The 25,721-nt window shown below is 46.1% G+C and overlaps 1 protein-coding gene across 3 annotated transcripts in view; it reads left to right on the forward strand.

The window, feature by feature from the left end:
- Positions 1–25,721, forward strand: part of adamts17 (ADAM metallopeptidase with thrombospondin type 1 motif, 17) — a 157,053-nt gene that overhangs the window by 27,800 nt on the left and 103,532 nt on the right. For 2 of the 3 annotated variants that reach the window (XM_028576079.1, XM_028576099.1), the window contains exons 3-6: positions 2,026–2,197; positions 16,093–16,099; positions 17,665–17,833; positions 24,758–24,841. In XM_028576079.1, coding sequence (XP_028431880.1) covers positions 2,026–2,197; positions 16,093–16,099; positions 17,665–17,833; positions 24,758–24,841 — 432 coding nt within the window. Of the gene's footprint in view, positions 1–2,025; positions 2,198–16,092; positions 16,100–17,663; positions 17,834–24,757; positions 24,842–25,721 lie in introns of all 3 variants that reach the window. The other variant, XM_028576088.1, reaches the window with a different exon arrangement.

Here is a 25,721-nt window from a genome sequence, read left to right on the forward strand (position 1 = left end):
CTGTGTAAGGGCTATTTGACCAAGAAGGAGAGTAATGAAGTGGCCTCCACAGTCACTAGACCTGAACCCAATCGAGATGGTTTTGGGTGAGCTGGACCGCAGAGTGAAGGCAAAAGGGCCAACAAGTGCTAAGCATCTCTGGGAACTCGTTCAAGACTGTTGGAAAACCATTTCAGGTGACTACCTCTTGAAGCTCATCAAGAGAATGCCAAGAGTGTGCAAAGCAGTAGTCAGAGCAAAGGGTGGCTACTTTGAAGAAACTAGAATATGCCATGTTTTCAGTTATTTCACACTTTTTTTGTTAAGTACATAATTTCACGTGTTCATTCATAGTTTTGATGCTGTCAGTGAGAATCTACAATGTAAATGGTCATGAAAATAAAAGAAACTCATTGAATGAGAAGGTGTGTCCAAACCTTTGGCCTGTACTGTATGATTTACAATTTCTCTCGACCGTAGCATCTGGGTGCCCGTGTTTTGACAGAAGTTACGAGTAACTAGCTAGATGGTGAAAGGTTATATGATGCCACTGACGGGCAACTAAATGAAACATGATGTGTCTGAAAATAAAATAACCGATTTCTCTGGGTTTGCCATTTGATGGAAACATTTGGGATGGTGTAACTACAAAACTCAAAAAAATATATAACATAGGTATGGTCGTTTTTAGACATTTTAATGCAGAAAAGTTACATATTTACCTTTTTTCATAGTGTCATTTTCACAGTTAAAACTACAAAGATTATGAATTTGTATTGCAGGCGTGTAGTTGTATGAGATAATCTGCGTCTTGTGTATATTTAATTTATAACCAGAGTAGTACCCAAAGGTTGTCAAGCAGGAGAGTATTTTGGTCGGGTTTGGAAAGGGTGATTAGTACATCATCTGCGTGAAGGCAGGTCTGCAGCCTCTATAGGGCTATGTGCAATTTATACACTAGGTCTCCAGGTGAAGAGCCCCTCCTGGTGCGCACTGACCTCCTCATACAAGTCATATCAGAACTCACAATTAGTGGGTTTAGTAACGTTACAGTTTCCATCTCCTCGTCGGCCGGTTAAGTTTCCTCATCGGTTTCGGTCGTCACAACACCCCTCTTCAGCAGGTCCTCCGTCGTCTCCTTTGCGTTGTTGTATATTGTTCATAGAAGACTCAGAGTTTTGCGGGTGCCGGAGTCTGGAACCGGAGTCCCTTTTGTTTTAGCACCTTCCTCAGCGGGGCGTTTTCTTTTCTTCATAATTTCAGCAGGGTAGTTGTGGTCGAAGTAAACTATTTTCCCATTGAGATTTTACCGCTTTCTTTCTCCATGCGGTATTCAGTACCAGTTCTTTAGTTCTGTAGGCGAGGAAGGCTGCGATCATGGATCTCGGGGGAGCTTGTGGTGGGGGTCTCGTTGTATTTTTAGATCAATGTCCGAGAGTGATAGTTGGGACTTGATCAAATTTTTCTTGCAAAATTTGGAGAAGCACGTCCTTAGTGCATTCCGCTCTTCGACTCTCCTGCCTTCATTTCGGCATGGATGGCACTTATCCTAGCTTGAAGGGCGTCCATGCCCGCGTGCTGTGCACCCGTGCTGACAGCTTCATCAGCTTCTCCCGTCGCCATTTTCATTTTTTTTCTCGCTATTTTGACTTACTGTGGTCTAAGCTTTTGTTTATATTGTATTTCCCCATAAGATTATTGATTAAATGTCTGCATAAAGTGCTCTAAAATGGGGGAAATGTCAGACCTTTCTGGGAGCTCACAGATTATGCTGCTGCTCGCTTTGTTGCCATACCCGGAAGTCCTCCTAGGCCGTTTTTTAAATTGCAACGCGATTTCATTTTTTATCTCAACCGGTTTTAATCTTTACACATTAATATAAATTTTTAAGCGATTCTTTAATGCATTGTTACATCCCTAGTGACTGCTGGTTACATTATATTTAAACACTCTAAACACTATTATACTACCATACACCCAGCTACTAAAATTCTTTTGGGAATGATCACACTTTAATATTGTGCATGTTTCTGTTTATGTGAACAGACTGGGCTCATCCAGCTCGGGGAGGTCAGCCTATTTATTCAGCCGGTGGGTGAAAGTGGCCTCTCCCAGTCGTTTTCCGGACTAAAACACCGGCTGCTGCGAAACAGACGCTGTGCCAAGACCAGCTCTGCTCCAGATGTTGACCAGCCAAACTACTGTGGGACTGTACAAGGTGAGTGACTCAGAGACTGGATGGCTCAGGATATGGGATTATTGTCACAGTGACTGACAGGTTTGCTGATACAGTTACAAAAGAGACGTCTTGATGGTAGTAGGCAGCTAAAACCTATGGCTATAACAGCGTAGCAGCCACAAGCATGCTGGAAGAAAAAAAAATAGAGTTCGACCAATCACAGCGTTGGGTTCCTTCCTCTTAAATGTCAAGCAAGGATATTGGCTACTGATAGCAAAACGAAAGCATCAAATGCAAGTGTTATTCCTCCCTCATTTCCGTTTAGGACTGTGCTTGCAAAGTAAATGGGTCTGATGTAGAAAGGTGAAATTGTGAAATGAATTAATTTACGTAGCCTACTTGTCAACTTTGGAGAAATATTATTTATTTACAATATTATTAATAAAGCCTTGAATTTGGTATACAAAGTCTTGGATTTCGTTACAAAGGTCTTATATTTGTTTGCCTTTCCTAGGATTAAGTTCATACCGTAACAAAATTAACTGTTACTAATAAAGGCTAATTAAAAACTGACCGGAGCCCGTCGCTGGACGCACCGGAGGACCGAGTCACAAAGTAAACACGCCTCCCTGACCTGTACCGGGGGAGTTAGTGGTTAAACTGAGCAGAGGATGTGTGGAATGTGTCGGTGTCTGTCGGACCTTGGCTGGCTGCTCGGCGCCTTCAGACAAAGCTCAAGCTAACAGTAGGTTAACATATTTCGATTTCCAAAAAAGAGGACACTTGGCCCGGCCTCGAGACAAATCCAGACAGGCTTCTCAGAGGTTAATGAACATGCTTTATTATGCCTCAATGGTGCAAAAATAACTTCTGTAATGTAATAAAATCTGTAACAACCTGTAACAAAATAATAGCTTTCTTTTAAAATAAATAAATAATATGAAATAATGTTCTAAATATGACCTCTTCAGTGTTAGAAAATCCAGCTTCAACTAAATATCTCTTAATACCTTTTCAGTGTAATAAGATGAATAATAAAGACACTGAAACATATGTGCCAGCTTTGCACACAGTGCACTCCGCCTCCCACTTGTCCGGTCCTGACCGGGACGGTACGTGGGACATTTGTTTTGCTGTTCAACTGTGAAGCTGCACTAGTCTTGTTTTATGGTTGTGCGCAGGCTCCACGCAGACCTTTCGCCGTAGCCTACATAAGTGGCCTGATGTTTATACTTATTAGGGCTGTCAAAATTGCTCAAAAATGACGTTTGAATATTCCCTCTAAAATAAAACCCAATTTTCGAACTATTTGAACATCTGGTTGTGCATGTATCGAAGGTGGCGCGCGACATCGTGACGTCAAAATGATGCAATATCCGGCCGAGCTGAGGTCGCGCACGGCTCTTTTTTTTTTCAGCGCCGCTCGACAAAGCGGAAAAAGGAGCCTGAATGAGTTCGCCGACAGCCGGAGGCCAGGACTCTGAGTGACTGCAGGTCTCTCTGGTAAACTTACTGGGTTTACCAGTAAGGTTTTTTTTTTTTTTTTTTTTATATTAATTTTCACCTTCCAAATTCATCCATCCATCCATCTTCGTCCGCTTATCCGGTGTCGGGTCGCGGGGGGAGCAGCTCCAGCAGGGGACCCCAAACTTCCCTTTCCCGAGCAACATTAACCAGCTCCGACTGGGGGATCCCGAGGCGTTCCCAGGCCAGGTTGGAGATATAATCCCTCCACCTAGTCCTGGGTCTTCCCCGAGGCCTCCTCCCAGCTGGACGTGCCTGGAACACCTCCCTAGGGAGGCGCCCAGGGGGCATCCTTACCAGATGCCCGAACCACCTCAACTGGCTCCTTTCGACGCAAAGGAGCAGCGGCTCTACTCTGAGCTCCTCACGGATGACTGAGCTTCTCACCCTATCTCTAAGGGAGACGCCAGCCACCCTCCTGAGGAAACCCATTTCGCAGCTTGTACCCTGGATCTCGTTCTTTTCGTCATGACCCAGCCTTCATGACCATAGGTGAGGGTAGGAACGAAAACTGACCGGTAGATCGAGAGCTTTGCCTTCTGGCTCAGCTCTCTTTTCGTCTGGCGGTGCAATAGATTGAATGTAATACTGCACCCGCTGCGCCGATTCTCCGACCAATCTCCCGCTCCACTGTCCCCTCACTCGCGAACAAAACCCCAAGGTACTTGAACTCCTTCACTTGGGGTAAGGACTCATTCCCTACCTGGAGAAGCCACTCCATCGGTTTCCTGCTGAGAACCATGGCCTCCGATTTAGAGGTGCTGATCCTCATCCCAACCGCTTCACACTCGGCTGCGAACCGATCCAGTGAGAGCTGAAGGTCACAGGCCGATGATGCCATCAGGACCACATCATCTGCAAAGAGCAGCGATGAGATCCCCAGCCCACCAAACTGCAACCCCTCCCCACCCTGACTACGCCTCGATATCCTGTCCATAAATATTACAAACAGGATTGGTGACAAAGCGCAGCCCTGGCGGAGGCCAACCCTCACCTGAAACGAGTCTTACTGCCGAGAACCCGGACACAGCTCTCACTTTGGTCGTACAGAGATTGGATGGCCCTGAGTAGAGAGACCCCCTCACCCCATACTCCCGCAGCACCTCCCACAGTATCTCCCGGGGGACCAGGTCATACGCCTTCTCCAAATCCACAAAACACATGTAGACCGGTTGGGCATACTCCCAGACTCCCTCCAGGATCCTTGCGAGAGTGAAGAGCTGGTCCGTTGTTCCACGACCAGGACGGAATCCGCATTGTTCCTCCTCAACCCGAGGTTCGACTATCGGCCGAACCCTCCTTTCCAGCACCTTGGAGTAGACTTTACCAGGGAGGCTGAGAAGTGTGATACCCCTGTAATTGGCACACACCCTCTGGTCCCCCTTTTTAAAAAGGGGAACCACCACCCCAGTCTGCCACTCCTTTGAAACCGTCCCAGACTTCCATGCAATGTTGAAGAGGCGTGTCAACCAGGACTGTGGAGTTGTTTGACTACATCAGTGACTTCCGCCTGGGAAATCAACGACAATCCCCCGTTATCTTCCAGCTCTGCCTCTAACATAGAGGGCGTATTAGTCGGATTCAGGAGTTCCTCAAAGTGCTCCTTCCACCGCCCTATTACCTACTCAGTTGAGGTCAACAGTGTCCCATCCTTACTGTACACAGCTTGGATGGTTCCCCGCTTTCCCCTCCTGAGGTGGCGAACAGTTTTCCAGAAGCACTTTGGTGCCGACCGAAAGTCCTTCTCCATGTCTTCTCCAAACTTCTCCCACGCCCGCTGCTTTGCCTCTTTCACGGCAGAGGCTGCAGCCCTTCGGGCCCTTCGGTACCCTGCAACTGCCTCCGGAGTCCTCCGGGATAACATATCCCGGAAAGACTCCTTCTTCAGTCGGACGGCTTCCCTGACCACCGGTGTCCACCACGGTGTTCGTGGGTTACCACCCCTTGAGGCACCTAAGACCACAGCTCCTCGCCGCAGCTTCAGCAATGGAAACTTTGAACATTGTCCCCTCGGGTTCAATGCCCCCAGCCTCCACAGGGATGCACGAAAAGCTCCGCCGGAGGTGTGAGTTGAAAGTCTGTCGGACAGGGGCCTCCTCCAGACGTTCCCAATTTACCCGCACTACCCGTTTGGGCTTACCAGGTCTGTCCAGAGTCTTCCCCCACCCCTTGACCCAACTCACCACCAGATGGTGATCGGTTGACAGCTCTGCCCCTCTCTTCACCCGAGTGTCCAAAACACACGGCCTCAGATCAGATGAAACGATTATGAAATCGATCATTGACCTTCGGCCTAGGGTGCTCTGGTACCAGGTACACTTATGAGCATCCCTATGTTCGAACATGGTGTTCGTTATAGACAATCCATGACTAGCATAGAAGTCCAACAACAAACAACCACTCTGGTTTAGATCAGGGAGGCCGTTCCTCCCAATCACGCCTCTCCAGGTGTCTCCATCATTGCCCACGTGTGCGTTGAAGTCCCCAAGCAGAACAATGGAGTCCCCCACTGGCGCCCCATGCAGGACTCCACTCAAGGTCTCCAAGAAGGCCGAATACTCCGAACTCCTGTTTGGTGCATATGCACAAACAACAGTCAGAGTTTTCCCCCCCACAACCCGCAGGCGTAGGGAGGCGACCCTCTCGTCCACCGGGGTAAACTCCAACGCAGCGGCGCTCAGCCGGGGGCTTGTGAGTATCCCCACACCCGCCCGGTTCACTGCCACCCATTTGGCAGCGCACCCGACCCCAGCGGTTCCTCCCACAGGTGGTGGGCCCATGGGCTGGAGAGATGGGAGCCACGTAGCTTGTTCGGGCTGTGCCCGGCCGGGCTCCGTGGCAAACCCGGCCACCAGGCGCTCGCCGACGAGCCCGCCGTCTGGGCCTGGCTCCAGACGGGGGCCCCGGGCTTCCTCCGGGCAGGGTCACTCCATCTCTACCTTGTTTTTCCATAGGGTTTTTGAACCATTCTTTGTCTCGCCCCTCACCTGAGACCACTTTGCCTTGGGAGACCCTACCAGTAGCACAAAGCTCCAGACAACACAGCCCTCAGGTTCACAGAGACACACAAACCTCTCCAACACGATAAGGTGATGGTTCACGGAGAAATTCGTTTTTTTAAAACTATTCGAATATATATTCGAATTTAGAATATTCGTTGCCAGCCCTAATACTTATGCGCTTGTGTGTGTGTGTGTGTGTGTGTGTGTGTGTGTGTGGGGAGTGGGTGATAGAGCGAGGGAGAAGTGAGAGTGACAGCAAGCGATTATGACTCTCGAGTCATAGTGAGAGAAACAAAGTGTCTCCCCTGTGTTTTCTGACCATGGTGGGAAATCTTTAGCAGGAAACGCTTCGGCTTTTTGTGTGCAATGCTGTTCCGCTGTCCTCTCTGGTCCCTGTGTATGTGCGTGTCACAGAGCCGCCCACAAGGCAGCCTCTCGGGAATTACGTCACACAACAAAGTACCGTAGTATTATTTGCTAAGCGCCAGTCAACAAGTACACGCTTAATGGTCCCATGAAAAACAGACATGTTTATGAATTTATAACACCCCCCAACCCCCCCGTACGCCCCGGACAGTAGGTAAAAAGTCGACATGCAAAAGAGGATGTTTGGTCACCCTAGCTAACAGGCTAATGGCTTATTAGCTAGCCAAACACCGAGCGGTAACATCTGCAAAGATTGGCTCTGTGAGTGTATTAATCTGCTCGGTGTGCGTCCTATAACAAACAGAGCAAGCAGCCGCCGGACTCTAACATCTGTTGATCTGTGCAGGACTTCGCTGTGGACTGTTTAGAGACGATGTGACCGGCAGGTAACGTCAAAGGTTCGCTGCTACTGTAGCAGAGCTGCAAGTAAATGCTGAACTGAGCTGTGTGTTTTCAGTGTTAAAAACTGCTGCAGGTATTCATGCACGACTGTTGTTGGTGATTTACAGAGGTGGAAGACTTCAGATCATGTATTGCTGTAAAAGTAGAAAAAACTGTGTTGTAGAGTTACAAATTACTTGTCAGTTACAAGTCCTGAATTCAACATCTTCCTGATAATTTAAATAAAATGTTTCATTTAATTCAAGTAGCCTACTTGTACATAATTATTTTCTAGGGTTTAAAATGTATACAGATTTGACATTTTCCCCTCATACTTGGGGAATGGGTACAAAGTTGGCATTGAATTTAATTTGAAATGGTATTTAAAAGGTCTTAAAAAGCCTTGAATTTAAGTTGGAGGATCCTGGGTTTACCCTGTATATTGTTTGTGTTTGTTTGTTAAACAAACACGTGACTTTTTCATTGTAGCCTAGGCTGTACAAACCATCACAAAAAATAATTATAGGAATTTTTCTAGAGATGTGAATATTGCAGTCATTTCCTTACTACTTAAGAAACACAAAGACTCAACTGAATGTGGTAACGATAGGCCCCTCAGTCTTGTGAATGCTGACATTAAAATCTATGCCAAGGTACTCTCCCGTCGCCTGCAGTTTTATATTCCATCACTGGTGCACTGTGACCAGACTGGCTTCATTAGGTCACGCCTAGCCTCTGATAATGTCCGACGGCTGCTACATGTGATTGACGCTTCGGTGGACGTTAATGCTCCGTTAGCTGTATTATCACTTGATGCAATGAAGGCGTTCGACTACCTTAAATGGTCCTTTTTGTGGTCAGTTTTGGAGGTGATGGGCTTTGGAGAGGGCTTCATAAAATTAGTTAAGGTGTTATACGCAAACCCCTCAGCCATGGTGCTTACAGGTATTTTCTGCTCCACCTTATTCCCGATATCGAGATTCTCTTGCCAGGGTTGTCCATTAAGCCCAAGCCTCTTTGCGCTCTCACTCGAACCCTTGGCACAGATGATTCGACTTTCATCAGTTATAAAACCTATCACTGTTAAAAGCACACAACATCATCTGGCACTTTATGCTGATGATGTCTTGGTCTTCCTTGAAGACCCTCTACATTCTACCCCTCACCTTTTAACGATATTGGACGAGTTTGGAGCGCTTTCAGGATTTAAAGTTAATTGGTCAAAATCGGCTTTACTGCCTCTGAATGAGGCAGCTAAGACTAACTGCTTTACCTGCGATTATTCCATCTGTTAAACAGTTTAGGTACCTAGGTATTGATATATTCCCCTCGCTGAATCGCATTGTTAAACACAATTATACTGACGTGCTGAATGCGGTTCTGGCTGACTTGGAAAGATGGGCGAGTTTGCCTAATTCGCTACAGGCTCGAATTTCCCTCCTTAAAATGAATATATTGCCCAGGATAAATTTTGTAGGTTCCATAGTCCCGCTCTCTCCCCCTTCTGGTTACTGGGAGAAGCTGCATGCAGCGGTTTCCAAATTTATTTGGAAAGGAAAATGTCCACGTGTGAAAACTTCCACTGCTCAGCGCGACAGATTGAGCGGGGGCTTAGCAGTTCCCAACTTTAAATGGTTCTACTGTGCTTTCACCCTTCGACCGCTTGTCACCTGGTTTGATCCCCAGTCGGTGGTTTCCTGGCGAGCGATGGAAGAGAAGATGGTGCACCCTTGGTCTTTGGCAGATGTGCTATTTGTGAACGTGTCTGTTAGGCAGTGTTGGCTACGATTTGGTCCGATCATTTCTCATCTTGTTGAGGTTTGGCGCTCGGTGGAAAGGTACTGTTACTCTTCCTGATGGCATCTTTATTCACCCATTTTTAATAACAATGGTTTGTTGATGGGGGGGTAGACCAATCACCTTCCCCCAATGGGAAAAGTGGGGCATTCACCTTTTAGGGGACGTTTTTGATTTAAACGGGCTGTGCTCCTTTCTAGCCCTCAAGGAATATTTTAACCTACCAGGCACATCCTTCTTTTTTTACCTCCAACTTACAGCAGCTCTTAAGGCACATGGCGTACCGTGGCAGCACCCCTTGCCTGTACACCCGCTTCACGAGCTGTTCATTGCTAAAAGTGATTCACGGGGCATGATATCCACTCTATATCAATATATAAGGGAAGCCTCACACCGGTCACTTCCACTAGACAGAGTATGGAGGAGGGATTTCCCAGGGCTAGAGCTAGATTTCAACTGGAGCAGGGTATGGAATAATGTCAAATTGGCTTCTAGAAATCCCGACCACCAGCAGATCCACTATAATTTTGTCCATAGGACTTATTTGACCCCTCGTAGGCTGTGCCTGATGAAAATGATTGGTGACGCTTCATGCACATTGTGTTCACTGAAGACCATGGGCACGTTTCTTCATATGTTTTAGGAGTGCCCCCCTGTTGCACGGTTCTGGCAAAATGTTGCCTTAGAACTGTCGACATTTGTCTTTGGGACAGTATTTGCGACAATACCAGTTCTGCTACTGAATGACACTTCTTCACTCCAGATTTCTAAATGTCAGAAAAGGATAGTCCTTGCCGGGCTCACGGCTGCAAAGAAAATGGTGGCGGTGCGCTGGAAGCCCCCACACACTTTGACCATTAAGCAATGGCTTCTGACCTTTCTAGACATAGTTTATATGGAACTTTCAACTGCTCGCATCAATGGCGCTAGACAGGTGGATGTAGATATGTGGCTTTTAATAGCAGAGACATTAAAAGGCCGACTGCGATTACAGCTGCCAGCCCACGGGATCCTGGGGAGGGTGGGTTGATATTGTTTTAATCGTACAGCTTTTATTTCATTTTAATTCATTAATGTAATTTTTGTTTTTATTTAATTTATGTATTTATTTTTATGTGTGGGAAGGGGGTGTTACATGTATGTTCTGTTACTTGTAACATACTGCTGGTTGTGTATGTGTGTTGAATAAAAACATTGGATCACAAAAAAAAAAGAATTATAGGAATCGTATAGTAGGCCAATTCTGGAACAATATTATAGTAATCTTATAGAAATAGGCTACTATAGGCCTAGTATTTTGGGACATACTATAAAAGTATTACAGTATTTTGGAGACTATTATAACACTGTAGACTACTGTAGGAACATTATGGATGGTAAGGTTATTATAGAGATCATAAGTAACCTGGGCTATGACTAATGACTAGGTCCTAGGACCAGGTGAAGTGATTGGTAAGCATGTGAACTAAACGATACACTATACTGTTGCCCACCCAACCAGCCAAAATGACATCAAAGACAGCGGTAATAGCAATTTTTTTCTGCGTGGGTGCCGCAGTGTTCATGAACCAGAACTTCAACAATAAATCAGTAGGTTGCTACTCAAAAACGTTTTTCAATGTTGGCAGGTCTGTATCTCCAAAACGGTTCATCCGATCTACTTCACACTTGGTGGGTGTATTGCTGAGGATGCAAGTGTGCAGTGTTGAAGTTGGTGCAATTTGACACAATGTGTCCAATATGAATAAACTTTGAATAAACAACTGCAGCAGCAGGGGCTGGGCTTCAGGGCTCTTAGAACTGAGTCAAGCATGTCTCTGCTGTTGTTATCTCAAAGCGAGCGACTAATACGCCTATTTGGAAATGAATACCTCAGCTAAGTGTATATCTCTGGTGTCCCTGACTTGGGTGTGTTTTTTCAGAAGAATTAGTGATATGGTGGCCCCAGTCAAGCTTCGTCTTGCTCTATTTTTCACCCTTTCTCTTATCTAGATCAATGGAAGAACATTTCCAGGATAATTGCCAGACATCGGTGTGTGTGTTGCCATTTTCAAACTGTGTTCCCTTCGGGAAACAACAACAACCTTCAAGCTAGCAAGCTACACACTGAAAATGGCTGGTTTTGGATCGTGCAAAAAGGCAGCCTTGCTTGGTTCTGGATTGCAAAGATTTACAAAGAATATGTTTAGGGCATTTCCTCTATAACTGGGACGTTTTGGGAGGAAGTATACACGGTGATACACTGGTAAGAGCAAATGAGGTTTAACCATGTAGCCAGCAGCTAAGTTAAATCTGTCAAGTAACCAGTAACATTTCTCTGTCAGGTAAATGTAGTAGTACACCGTTTTCCTCTAAAGTACAAGAACACAGTAAGTCGGTAGTATACAGTTGAGTTGCATATTTTTTAAGTGTTTTGGGGGCCTTCTGTTAGTTAATCGTGGGTACAATGAGTTAGGATAGTAACAAAATTCAATATTTTTCATATCTAAACATCCATCCATCCATCCATCCATCCATCTTCGTCCGCTTATCCGGTGTCGGGTCGCGGGGGGAGCAGCTCCAGCAGGGGACCCCAAACTTCCCTTTCCCGAGCAACATTAACCAGCTCCGACTGGGGATCCCGAGGTTCCCAGGCCAGGTTGGAGATATAATCCCTCCACCTAGTCCTGGGTCTTCCCCGAGGCCTCCTCCCAGCTGGACGTGCCTGGAACACCTCCCTAGGGAGGCGCCCAGGGGGCATCCTTACCAGATGCCCGAACCACCTCAACTGGCTCCTTTCGACGCAAAGAGCAGCGGCTCTCTCCGAGCTCCTCACGGATGACTGAGCTTCTCACCCTATCTCTAAGGGAGACGCCAGCCACCCTCCTGAGGAAACCCATTTCGCCGCTTGTACCCTGGATCTCGCTCTTTCGGTCATGACCCAGCCTTCATGACCATAGGTGAGGGAAGGAACGAAAACTGACCGGTAGATCGAGAGCTTTGCCTTCTGGCTCAGCTCTCTTTTGGTCACAACGGTGCGATAGATTGAATGCAATACCGCACCCGCTGCGCCCGATTCTCCGACCAATCTCCCGCTCCATTGTCCCTCACTCATGAACAAAACCCCAAGGTACTTGAACTCCTTCACTTGGGGTAAGGACTCATTCCCTACCTGGAGAAGGCATTCCATCGGTTTCCTGCTGAGAACCATGGCCTCCGATTTAGAGGTGCTGATCCTCATCCCAACCGCTTCACACTCGGTTGCGAACCGATCCAGTGAGTGCTGAAGGTCGCAGGCCGATGATGCCATCAGGACCACATCATCTGCAAAGAGCAGCGATGAGATCCCCAGCCCACCAAACTGCAACCCCTCCCCACCCCGACTACGCCTCGATATCCTGTCCATAAATATTACAAACAGGATTGGTGACAAAGCGCAGCCCTGGCGGAGGCCAACCCTCACCTGAAACGAGTCCGACTTACTACCGAGAACCCGGACACAGCTCTCACTTTGGTCATACAGAGATTGGATGGCCCTGAGTAGAGACCCCTCACCCCATACTCCCGCAGCACCTCCCACAGTATCTCCCGGGGACCCGGTCATACGCCTTCTCCAAATCCACAAAACACATGTAGACCGGTTGGGCATACTCCCAGGCTCCCTCCAGGATCCTTGCGAGTGAAGAGCTGGTCCGTTGTTCCACGACCAGGACGGAATCCGCATTGTTCCTCCTCAACCCGAGGTTCGACTATCGGCCGAACCCTCCTTTCCAGCACCTTGGAGTAGACTTTACCAGGGAGGCTGAGAAGTGTGATACCCCTATAATTGGCACACACCCTCTGGTCCCCCTTTTAAAAAGAGGAACCACCACCCCAGTCTGCCACTCCTTTGGCACCGTCCCCAGACTTCCACGCAATGTTGAAGAGGCGTGTCAACCAGGACAGCCCCTCCACACCCAGAGCCTTGAGCATTTCTGGACGGATCTCATCAATCCCCGGGCTTTGCCACTGTGTAGTTGTTTGACTACATCAGTGACTTCCGCCTGGGAAATCGACGACAATCCCCGTTATCCTCCAGCTCTGCCTCTAACATAGAGGGCGATTAGTCGGATTCAGGAGTTCCTCAAAGTGCTCCCTCCACCGCCCTATTACCTCCTCAGTGGAGGTCAACAGTGTCCCATCCTTACTGTACACAGCTTGGATGGTTCCCCGCCCCCCCTCCTGAGGTGGCGAACAGTTTTCCAGAAACACTTTGGTGCCGACCGAAAGTCCTTCTCCATGTCTTCTCCAAACTCCCACACCCGCTGCTTTGCCTCTTTCACGGCAGAGGCTGCAGCCCTTCGGGCCCTTCGGTACCCTGCAACTGCCTCCGGAGTCCTCCGAGATAACATATCCCGGAAGGACTCCTTCTTCAGTCGGACGGCTTCCCTGACCACTGGTGTCCACCACGGTGTTCGTGGGTTACCGCCCCTTGAGGCACCTAAGATCCTAAGACCACAGCTCCTCGCCGCAGCTTCAGCAATGGAAACTTTGAACATTGTCCACTCGGGTTCAATGCCCCCAGCCTCCACAGGGATGCACGAAAAAGCTCCGCCCGGAGGTGTGAGTTGAAAGTCTGTCGGACAGGGGCCTCCTCCAGACGTTCCCAATTTACCCGCACTACACGTTTGGGCTTACCAGGTCTGTCCAGAGTCTTCCCCACCCCTGACCCAACTCACCACCAGATGGTGATCGGTTGACAGCTCTGCCCCTCTCTTCACCCGAGTGTCCAAAACATACGGCCTCAGATCAGATGAAACGATTATGAAATCGATCATTGACCTTCGGCCCAGGGTGCTCTGGTACCAGGTACACTTATGAGCATCCCTATGTTCGAACATGGTGTTCGTTATAGACAATCCATGACTAGCACAGAAGTCCAACAACAAACAACCACTCTGGTTTAGATCAGGGAGGCCGTTCCTCCCAATCACGCCTCTCAGGTGTCTCCATCATTGCCCACGTGTGCGTTGAAGTCCCCCAGCAGAACAATGGAGTCCCCACTGGAGCCCCATGCAGGACTCCACTCAAGGTCTCCAAGAAGGCCGAATACTCCGAACTCCTGTTTGGTGCATATGCACAAACAACAGTCAGAGTTTTCCCCCCACAACCCGCAGGCGTGGGAGGCGACCCTCTCGGGTCCACCGGGTAAACTCCAACACAGCGGGCGCCAGCCGGGGCTTGTGAGTATCCCCACACCCGCCCGGCGCCTCACACCCTGGGCAACTCCGGAGAAGAAAAGAGTCCAACCCCTATCCAGGAGTATGGTTCCAGAACCGAGACTGTGCGTGAGGTAAGCCCCACCAGATCTAACCGTAGCGCTCCACCTCCCGCACCAGTTCCGGCTCCTTCCCCACAGAGAGGTGACGCCCCACGTCCCCAGAGCCAGCGTCTGCCGCCCGGGTCTGGTCCGTCGAGGCCCCTGACCTTCACTGCCACCCATGTGGCATCGCACCCGACCCCAACGGTTCCTCCCACAGGTGGTGGGCCCATGGGCTGGAGAGATGGGAGCCACGTAGCTTGTTCGGGCTGTGCCCGGCCGGGCTCCGTGGCAAACCCGCCACCAGGCGCTCGCCGACGAGCCCGCCGCCTGGGCCTGGCTCCAGACGGGGCCCCGGGCTTCCTCCGGCAGGGTCACTCCATCTCTACCTTGCTTCTTCATTGGGGTTTTTGAACCATTCTTTGTCTGGCCCCTCACCTGAGACCACTTTGCCTTGGGAGACCCTACCAGGAGCACAAAGCTCCAGACAACACAGCCCTCAGGTTCACAGAGACACACAAACCTCTCCACCACGATAAGGTGATGGTTCACGGAGAAGTCCTAAACATCTTACTAAATCTATAGCTGTCTGGGCTGTTCTGAACAGGCTTTTTTTTTTGAATGGGCACTGCTCTAGTTATGATGAATGTGATGAATGGTGCTCTTTTTTAACTCACTATCATTATCCTGATTCATATTTAAGACACTATAAATTAAGCTTAGCGCAAGTTCATTCTGGAAGACTTCTACTTCACATTTCTCTCTCTCTCTCTCCCAACCTAATCAGCTGCATGGTCATCAGCTGACTCTGGTCGTTCACTCTTTCAGTTAAACCAACCAGATTTTGCCACAATCTTTGAACTTTTGCGTTGTTGCATTTAAACCTTACATCTGTTCTACTCTCCGCTGCTGTCGGTTGTCATTACAGGCCAATTACAGGCCTCCTCTCTCCCCATTCAGCTCCAGTTCTCATCATTCCCCTCCCAGGGTTCCTCCATCAGAAGTCCCACTCCACATCACATCCATTCAGATCTACAGGCTTTTTTCCTTTATCCATTCACCACCTCCACCAGTGACTCCATCGGGGGGATATTGCTATGTATATCAGCCTCTATACCCCTTATAATTTAACATTGCGATGGATTCTAATCGCCAAAGACTCTAACAAATCAACCTATCATGCACCATGTCAATTAAACCTATTTCACCCTTAAATTAAGTTTCTTTTGATTGAAATTATATTCAGCTACAAAAAAGCCTGAAAAGTCGGGAAGTTAGAATGGAGGTTCTCGTCGCATTGGTGAGCCTGGCAGGTTTCAGAACGTTGTACCCGGCAAGTTACAACTAGTTCCAAGTTTCAACTTGTCTGTTGGCAAATCTTTGGTCTGAATTGGCTTTACTCTCACCTCAGGGACCCTGAAACATCTTCCAAATCCCTGCAGTGATGTGCTCGCAGTGAGCTGTGTGAATAACGTACTGCCCGCATTTCTTCCCCCCGGCTGAAATGTGCCAGTTGAACATCTAAGGGAAGAAGTGCTAATAAATCAGATGTTTGAGAGCAGCATTTACTGCGATCTGATATGCTTTGATGTTCATTCAGCTCCAGTGTGTTGTAAAAGCGGCTGTGTGGAATGCAGATGTTTCCTTATTTAATGTGTATCTCCTTTTGCCAAAGGTCTTGTTGGAACCTGCTGAGCCCCTTGCTGTTAGCGCTATCAAACACAGAGCAAACCCCTCTTTGCTCTTTTACATTGATAATGTGCATATTTTTCTAACCCTTGGTCTCTCTTTGCCATGAATATAGATCATTGTAGTGAGGGGAATTCACAGTGAGGAATTTCATTTTTTTTCCAGTGTTTTTGGACTATGGCAGTTTTTGTAGCGTTGAACACATCTGAACACAGGATCCAGTGCAAAGATCTAATGACTGGCTCTGGAAGTTATGGAAAAGTTGAAATAGTTGCAAATTGGAGTAAAAGTTATTCCAATATGTCTGTGAGCAGAGAGCCGTTCTGGGAGTGCAATCAATGAGTGAAGCCAAAGAACCACACATCCAGAATCACACAGCCAGAAGCCTGAATTAAAAGTCTGCTTGCTTGCTTGCATTAGATATCTGTTTTAGTTTTACAAACATTTCTCGGGGTCAGAGCCTAGTTGGAGACAGAAATAACCGAAAGGTAAAGGAGAAGTTAGTTGGCAGGAGACACCTGTTCATTCAGATCCACACATCACATTGTGATTGGACATCAGCCGGGTGTAAATTCAATATGAACAATGTGACCTCATTTTCATAAGAAATAAATGACTTTAGTTGCGATTAAACCATCTTTAATTTTATTATTTACATCTGCTTTTCCTGGTATGGTATTTAAATGACTAATGACTGACTGAATAAAAAAAAAGCAAAGGATGGCATTGGTGGGGGATGCCACTGGAGATTAAATGAAATACGATGATGGAAGGCTCATAACGTTTATAATAAAGGTTTTTATAAGTTTGATAGCATATCAGTATATATCTCATTACAGACTATTTTACAGGGTGTGTTGACGCTCATGTTGCTCGGTGGTGTGGCATTGTGTTGTGGAAAAAGTTGGACAAGGTTCAACTGTTTTTGCTGGGCAATTCTGCAATTTTGCCGAAACTTTGGTCTAAATAAAATCAAGTAGGGGAATGTGTTTTTTTCACGTAGTGCAATAATTGATTTGTCCTATAAGGTCATTATGACGGAGCCAATGTATTTCTGACCTAATTACCGCATATGCCCTACGACCACCCTAATTCGATGCTCTTCAAAGTGGGGATGCCATTTTAGCTGTTAAAAAGCCTTCTCAACGATTGTCTAATAGGACAGATATATCACTAGCTATCACTTTTATCACAAACTCCTCCTGATTGACTCAGCATAGTAGAAGGCTGCTCTGTAATTCAGCCCAGCTCAGTGCACTTCTCCATCAGACATCTGCTTAAGTTGAAGTGAATTGACTGGAGTGTGAAAAAAGCTCCTCAGTCACAGCAACAGTCCCTGTTTTCCTTTTACCTCCGGGGTGGTTCTAACCTTGGTCTTCCTGTCGGTCTCTCTGCCTGTTTGTGGTAGGGAAGAAGAAGAAGATGTCAAAAGTGGACGAGGAGGGTCGCGGCAAGAGAAACGTCATTCGCCTGCACGAAGCATACACAGTGGAGACAGTGGTGGTGGCAGACTCCGACATGGTGCACTACCACGGGGCCGAGGCGGCACAGAGGTTCTTGCTGACAGTCATGAACATGGTAAGAATCCCAGAAACAAATACAGTTTCAAGCTGGTTTCACCCCACCACGCGGCAATAAAATAATAATACATTTAAAATAAATTGTTATTGATCCCCAGTTGTTAGAACACATTACACACAGGCCTGAAATACACACATGCTCAGGTCCTATACATGCACAAATGTAGAGATGTCAGAGTGAGGGGGCTGCGACTGCTGGATAGGTGCCCCAAGCAGTTGGGGGGAGGGGGTACGGTCCCTTGCTCAAGATCAACTTGGCAGTGCCCAGGAGGTGAACTGGCACCTCTCTAGCTACCAGTCTACACCCCGTACTTTGGTCCGTACGGGGACTTGTACCAGCGACCTTCAGTTCCCAACCCAACTCCCTACGGACTGAGCTACTACCACCCCCAAACTGCCTTGACAACCGCCCTGACAGCCACCCTTCAGGAGTGTTTCCCAAACTCTTTTAAAAGCGGCTCCTGTCACCCGGCGATTACCACTAGACGTTCAGCACGGTTAACATGGGCGTATGAGCAAAATCTGTGCGCGTTCACGTGAGCGACAGCCACTTCATACCCCTACCGCCACTATCAAACCCGCTTCTTATTTAATGACTGGAGGCGAAGAGTTTCTACGTGGTTGTGTGATAGCACTGGACTTATGCCCCTCAAAAAATGATCTGTCTTGCAGCCACAGTGGTCTTGATGCTCCGCCTGCACTGCCCTAGCTGATTTCGCCGCTTTCTCCTCTTCCTCTTTTCTGTCAATACATTTTTTCGAAGTGTCTTTTGTTGAGATTTTGAATTCTTATTGGGCAAAGGAATGTGAAATGCTACCGCATAACCAATGGTGGCTTCCATTTCGAGCCTGGTATGAACTGCTGGAAACTGGGCTATTTATGATTATACAGGCCAAATGCATAAAACTCTGTGTAGATTCACAGTCCAATGTGTATATATATGTGTGTGTGTGTGTGTGTGTGTGTGTATATGTATATATATACATATATATATATATACAGTGAGGAAAATAAGTATTTGACCACCGTGCTATTTTGCAAGGGTCTGAAATTGTCATCGTAGGTGCATGTCAACTGTGAGAGACATAATCTAAAAAGAAAATCCAGAAATAACAATATATGATTTTTTTAACTATTTATTTGTATGATACAGCTACAAATAAGTATTTGAACACCTGTCTAGCAGCTAGAATTCTGACCCTCAAAGGCCTGTTAGTCTGCCTTTTAAATGTCCCCCTCCACTCCATTTATTATCCTAAATTAGATGTACCTGTTTGAGGTCATAGCTGCATAAAGACACCTGTCCACCCCATACAATCAGTAAGAATCCAACTACTAACATGGCCAAGACCAAAGAGCTGTCCAAAGACACTAGAGACAAAATTGTACACCTCCACAAGGCTGGAAAGGGCTACGGGGAAATTGCCAAGCAGCTTGGTGAAAAAAGGTCCACTGCAAGATCTCACCTCGTGGGGTCTCAATGATCCTAATAAAGGTGAGAAATCAGCCCAGAACTACATGGGAGGAGCTGGTCAATGACCTGAAAAGAGCTGGGACCACCGTTTCCAAGGTTACTGTTGGTAATACAGTAAGACGTCATGGTTTGAAATCATGCATGGCACGGAAGGTTCCCCTGCTTAAACCAGGCCCTTCTTAAGTTTGCCAATGACCATTTGGATGATCCAGAGGAGTCATGGGAGAAAGTCATGTGGTCAGATGAGACCAAAATAGAACTTTTTGGTCATCATTCCACTAACTGTGTTTGGAGGAAGAAGAATGATGAGTACCATCCCAAGAACACCATCCCTACTGTGAAGCATGGGGGTGGTAGCATCATGCTTTGGGGGTGTTTTTCTGCACATGGGACAGGGCGACTGCACTGTATTAAGGAGAGGATGACCGGGGCCATGTATTGCGAGATTTTGGGGAACAACCTACCTTCCCTCAGTTAGAGCATTGAAGATGGGTCGAGGCTGGGTCTTCCATGACAATGACCCGAAGCACACAGCCAGCATACAGTGGGGGAAATAAGTATTTGACCCCTTGCTGATTTTGCAGGTTTGCCCACTTACAAAGAATGCAAAAATCTACAATTTTAATCATATGTACATTCTAACAGTGAAAGACAGAATCCCAAAGAAAATTCCAGAAAATCACATCATATGAATTTATTAAAATTGATAACCATCTGATGAGGAAAAACAAGTATTTGACCCCCTGGACAAACAGCATGTTAATATTTTGTAGAAAAGCCATTATTGGCCAGCACAGATGTCAAACGGTTTTTATAGTTGGTGACAAGGTTTGTGCACATTTCGGCAGGGATGTTGGCCCACTCCTCCCTGCAGACAGCCTCCAAATCATTCAGGTTCCGAGGTTGTCGCCTGGCAACTCGAATTTTAAGCTCCCTCCAAAGATTTTCAATCGGATTCAGGTCTGGAGACTGGCTAGGCCACTCCAGAACCTTGATGTGCTTCTTCTTCAGCCACTCTTTTGTTGCTTTGGCGGTGTGCTTAGGGTCGTTGTCGTGCTGAAACACCCATCCTCGACCCATCTTCAGCTCTCTCACTGAGGGAAGGAGATGTCGGTCCAGAATTCCACGATACATGGCCCCGTCCATCCTCCCCTCAATACGATGGAGTTGTCCCGTCCCTTGGCTGAAAAGCACCCCCAAAGCATGATGTTGCCACCACCATGCTTGACGGTGGGGATGGTGTTCTTTGGGTTGTACTCGGTGTTCTTTGCCCTCCAAACACGACGAGTTGAGTTGAGGCCAAAAAGTTCTATTTTGGTCTCATCTGACCACATCACCTTCTTCCAGGCCTCTTCTGAGTCGTCCAGGTGGTGAATGGCGAACTTCATGCGGGCCTGTACATGTTTCTTCTTGAGCAGGGGGACCTTGCGTGCGCTGCAGGATTTCAATCCATGACGGCGTAGTGTGTTACCAACCGTTTCTTTTGTAACTGTGGTCCCAGCTGCCTTCAGTTGATTCATCAGTTCCCCCCTTGTGGTTTTGGGATGATTCCTCACCGTTCGCATGATCAGGGACACCCCACGAGGCAAGATCTTGTATGGAGGCCCAGACCGAGGGAGGTTGGCGGTTGTGTGGTGCTTCTTCCATTTCCTGATAACTGCACCGACAGTTGATCTTTTCTCTCCAAGTTGCTTTCCGATTCTCTTGTAGCCCATCCCAGCCTTGTGCAGATCAACAATCTTGTCCCTGATGTCCGTAGAAAGCTCTTTGGTCTTGCCCATGGTAGTGATGTTGGATGCTGGTTGTTTGGGTGTTCACAGGTGTCTTTTATACAGGTAACGAGGTGAGGCAGGTATATTTGATGTAGATAATTGGTTCGGATTGGGGCTGTGTCTTAAAGAAAGACTAACTGGCTTGTAGGAGCCAGAATACTTGCTGTTTGTCCAGGGGGTCAAATACTTGTTTTTCCTCATCAGATGGTTATCAATTTTAATAAATTCATATGATGTGATTTTCTGGAATTTTCTTTGGGATTCTGTCTTTCACTGTTAGAATGTACATATGATTAAAATTGTAGATTTTTGCATTCTTTGTAAGTGGGCAAACCTGCAAAATCAGCAAGGGGTCAAATACTTATTTCCCCCACTGTAACCAAGGAGTGGCTCTGTAAGAAGCATATCAAGGTTCTGGTGTGGCCTAGGGAGCTCAAACTCCGTGTTTCTCAGCGACAGCCCAGAAACCTGACTGATCTAGAGAAGATCTGTGTGGAGGAGTGGGCCAAAATCCCTCCTGCAGTGTGTGCAAACCTGGTGAAAAACGTTTGACCTCTGTACTTGCAAACAAAGGCTACTGTACCAAATATTAACATTGATTTTCTCAGGTGTTCAAATACTTATTTGCAGCTGTATCATACAAATAAATAGTTAAAAAATCATACATTGTGATTTCTGGATTTGTTTTTTTAGATTATGTCTCTCACAGTGGACTTGCACCTACGATGACAATTTCAGACCCCTCCATGATTTCTAAGTGGGAGAACTTGCAAAATAGCAGGGTGTTCAAATACTTATTTTCCTCACTATATATATATATATATATATATATATATATATATATATATATATATATATATATATATATATATATATATATATATATATATCCTAGGCTATTTATTTCAGATAACTTTCATTTACATGTGTTGCAGCTGTATATTTTCAAACTGGTAAAGGAAACCCTGTCTTTGCATTTTATTTTAATCACAATCTGTTTTAATGAAAGAGCTTGTGAAACGTGGCTTTGACTTAAAACTGAATATTTAGCCCACTTTGTAAAAAATAAAATAAAGAGCTATATATCGTGTATCGCCATTCAGCGCTAATGGCGACGCGAGGAAAAATTTGGGTGCACCTACATTTTGTGCTGGTGCACCTAGATAAAAAAGTTAGGTACACCAGTGCAACCAAGGCAAAAAAGTTAGTCTGGAGCCCTGCCATCAAATAATAGCCATTTTAGCTTTATGCCCTCAAAAAATTGACAACACAGAGAAAATGTTGGTATAAATGACTCTCTCTTTGTATTGTCACAATTTAAGCCATTAGTTCCAATAATTTACATTACATAAATCACCCAGCAGTGGCAAAGAAGGACTGTAAAACTGCCCACTGTCATTAGAAGATGGGGCAGCATACTAATACTCATTTCCTTAAGTGTATTTAGAACTGGACCTACTTTTTTTATTTATTTTTTTATTTAAATTTTTTTTTACCAAAGAAGTAGTATGACATGATAACTGTCCCCAGTGGGTTCTGTGGATTACCCAGAGCAACAGCGATATTGTTTCCAGGAAGAAATGTTGATGCTCAATTTGTTTTAAATTTTTAAATACTGAGCAACATGAATGAAAGTCTAATCACCTTCATTGTATTGTTGGATAGATATCTCAAGACCTGGACTTTCAAAGCCAAATCTGCACAGATAAGCAAATATGTTTTTTCTTTGATTGAACCAATTTTGTAATTTAAACTTTTGACACAATGACAAAAAAACACTACTGTTGTGAACATAAATCTAATGCTACTAATGCCTCTGGACATATCTTAAGCGTTGTTCGATGTTGGAATGAGCTGTTGGTTCAAGTTCTGTCCATGGCTGCATCTGCAGTTGCCATGCTATCTTCTGACTGGCTGTAGCTAAGTTAGAGCTAGAGGAGGTTGACTCGCAGCACTTCAACACGTGTGTGTTTTTTTTCCGCTTGGCAAGCCGACCGGACGTGACATGGGGGCGTGGCAGCATAGACAAGTCCATTTTTTAATTTGAAGTTCGAGATTGTGACTTAAAGGGAAACTTCACCGCTGGAAAGCTGAATATATCTTTTGAATTGGGTCACTTATGTGGTAGAAATGTGAAAAGAAAATTGAAATTGGTGCCTTCTAGGCCGAGATAAGCCAGAAAATGTGTTTTTGGCTCATATGGATGAAAGACACCAAATGCCAGAATGCACTTGCTTTGCTGCTGTATGAGGCCACTCCCAAGCCACGCCTACCCTTTACAGACAGACAGTGAGACGATCAACTCAACAAGTGTGTTTTATTGTCATTTCAACCATATACACGAAAAAACGTTTCACCGTGGCTCAAGTGGTGTTACACATTTAAAACATATACTTTTTTGCCACAGCTGATAAATTATCCGGACTTCTTTCAGCGGATTGATTGATAGCTCCAGAGTGAACAGAACTGTGTCCATGGCAACGCTCTGCTATGCATGGCAACGGTGTGTTATCCTTAGCAGCGGTCTGTTATCAAGAAATAACAGACTGCATTCTACATTAGAATTCAACCAAGCCATGTAATAAAAGAAGGCTAACACATAGCTACTAGCATTAGCTCTTGGTGGGCTGTGGTATAAACATTGAGTATAAACACAGCCGTACATTTGCGTGGGATGTAGCTAGAATTGTCGGCATTTTACAGTCACAAACTCCACCAGCAGTTAGCAGTTAGTTGGATACAAATCACCCCATTTCTGCAACAGGCAGTCCGGGGTAACACAGCCCACCTCCACTAGTAGCTTTACCCGGTGACAGAGCAGCAGGCTGGATTGTCCACAGCAATATTTCCACAACAACAAAAACACAGCACAGCAGTATCTGAACTCACGTTGGGAGTTTCGTTGAAGTTGGATGTAGTCCAGTTTGTTTAATGAGCGGACACTTGCAAGAACGATTGGTGAACAGATGGCTGGCTAGCGTTAGCTTTCCACCGGCACACTTGTTCAACGCTCCCCGCTGATGAGGTCTCTTTACCGGCCAGAGGCATCGAGGCACCACCGCTGGTCTCCGTGCAGGCGAAGCTCGCGTAGTGTGTTGAGTATTGCGTCCGTAATAAAGTGTCCTGCATACTCTCCGATGTGCACCAATGTATCCCGGTGGTACATGTGTGTGGTATTTTGAATGCACATAATTGTTGTTCTGAAATTTCCGTCTGGATGAACAGTTTCTGCTCCTGCTGAGAACCTAAGCGAGGATTCAAGATGGCTGACACTCGTTTTTTCCCCGGCAATCTCCGGAAAAAGCCAACAGTCCAACCCCCTTTGGGCTATGCGGAAGTGGCTCCTAATGCAGGCTGTAGTCTTTTGCCTCTGGGCAAAAAAGCCTCAGATGACGCAAAAATCGTAATTTTGCGTCATCTGAGTTTTTTTTCCAGACCCACAATACAGAGATCTCCCCTCTCAGGGGGACATGAGGGAGGGAAGCATGGTCATTCAAAAATACTACCAGGTTTCTACTGATACAAAGCTTAATGCTAATCTGTGAAGTTTCCCTTTTAATTTTGGTCGATTTCGAATTAAAATCGAAATCGTGACACCCTTACTCATTTGTCTGTCCTTTACACCCTTTCCTCCATGCTGGTGAAATATGTAGTAGTGTTGCTCTGTCTCTTGCAGGTCTACAACATGTTCCACCACCAGAGTCTGGGAGTCAGGATCAACATTCGTGTCACCAAGCTGGTGCTCCTTCATAGACGCCCAGTAAGCCTGACTTTTCACTCTTTTTGACACAGTTGTGATACCTCTACAATAGAGATGTAATGGTACACTCAACTCACGATTAGATTCACAATTTTAAGTACACAATATGATTTTCTCACGATTTGTTTAACAGAAAGCACTGTACACAAATTGCTGAAAATGTTCCTTTATTTATTTATTATATGTATTACCGATTCACAGTGCAATGTTACATCCCGACTCTACTGTACAACTATTAGATGGTTTGCCATGACATTTGGTTCATTCATCCTTGTCTCGTTCAGGATGAAATGTAAAATCATTGGTGATCCTTTAACTTTTCATTTAGAGCCATCTGTTCAAAATATACAGTAATTTTGTTCAGTACGTTTTGTTTATGACCAAATACCCACATAACTAATTGCATTCCCATTAGCCCCAGCTGCTTTTACTTTTTACTGCTTTTGTTAGATTTGTTAGTGCTCAATATTAGCATGTTAACACGCCAAACTAAGACTTGACTAGCATTGTCATTGTGAACTTCTTTCCATGCTGATATTAGTGCTTGGCTGTTGATTTGCCACTTACAAATTATATGAAAATATGAGACTATTTATTATGGTTGACCCCGAAATAGTTGACGGGGTACACACAATAGTGTACATCAAACGGGCCATTCGTTATAAAAGGGGGCGTGGCTAAAGCATAGGGGGCTCTCTGCGGAGTGCAATGATGACTCCCACAAGACTCTACGTCAAACAGTCCATTAGTTGTGAAAGCGTTGCTAAATCATAAACCGTCACCAATTAAAACAACTCTCTGCTGACTTAAATGAGACCTCACACAAGAGTCTACCTTAAATGGTTTAAAAGTTATGAAAGGGGCATGGCCAGAATGCATG

Source organism: Perca flavescens, chromosome 1, assembly GCF_004354835.1.
Source record: "Perca flavescens isolate YP-PL-M2 chromosome 1, PFLA_1.0, whole genome shotgun sequence".
NCBI lineage: Eukaryota > Metazoa > Chordata > Actinopteri > Perciformes > Percidae > Perca > Perca flavescens.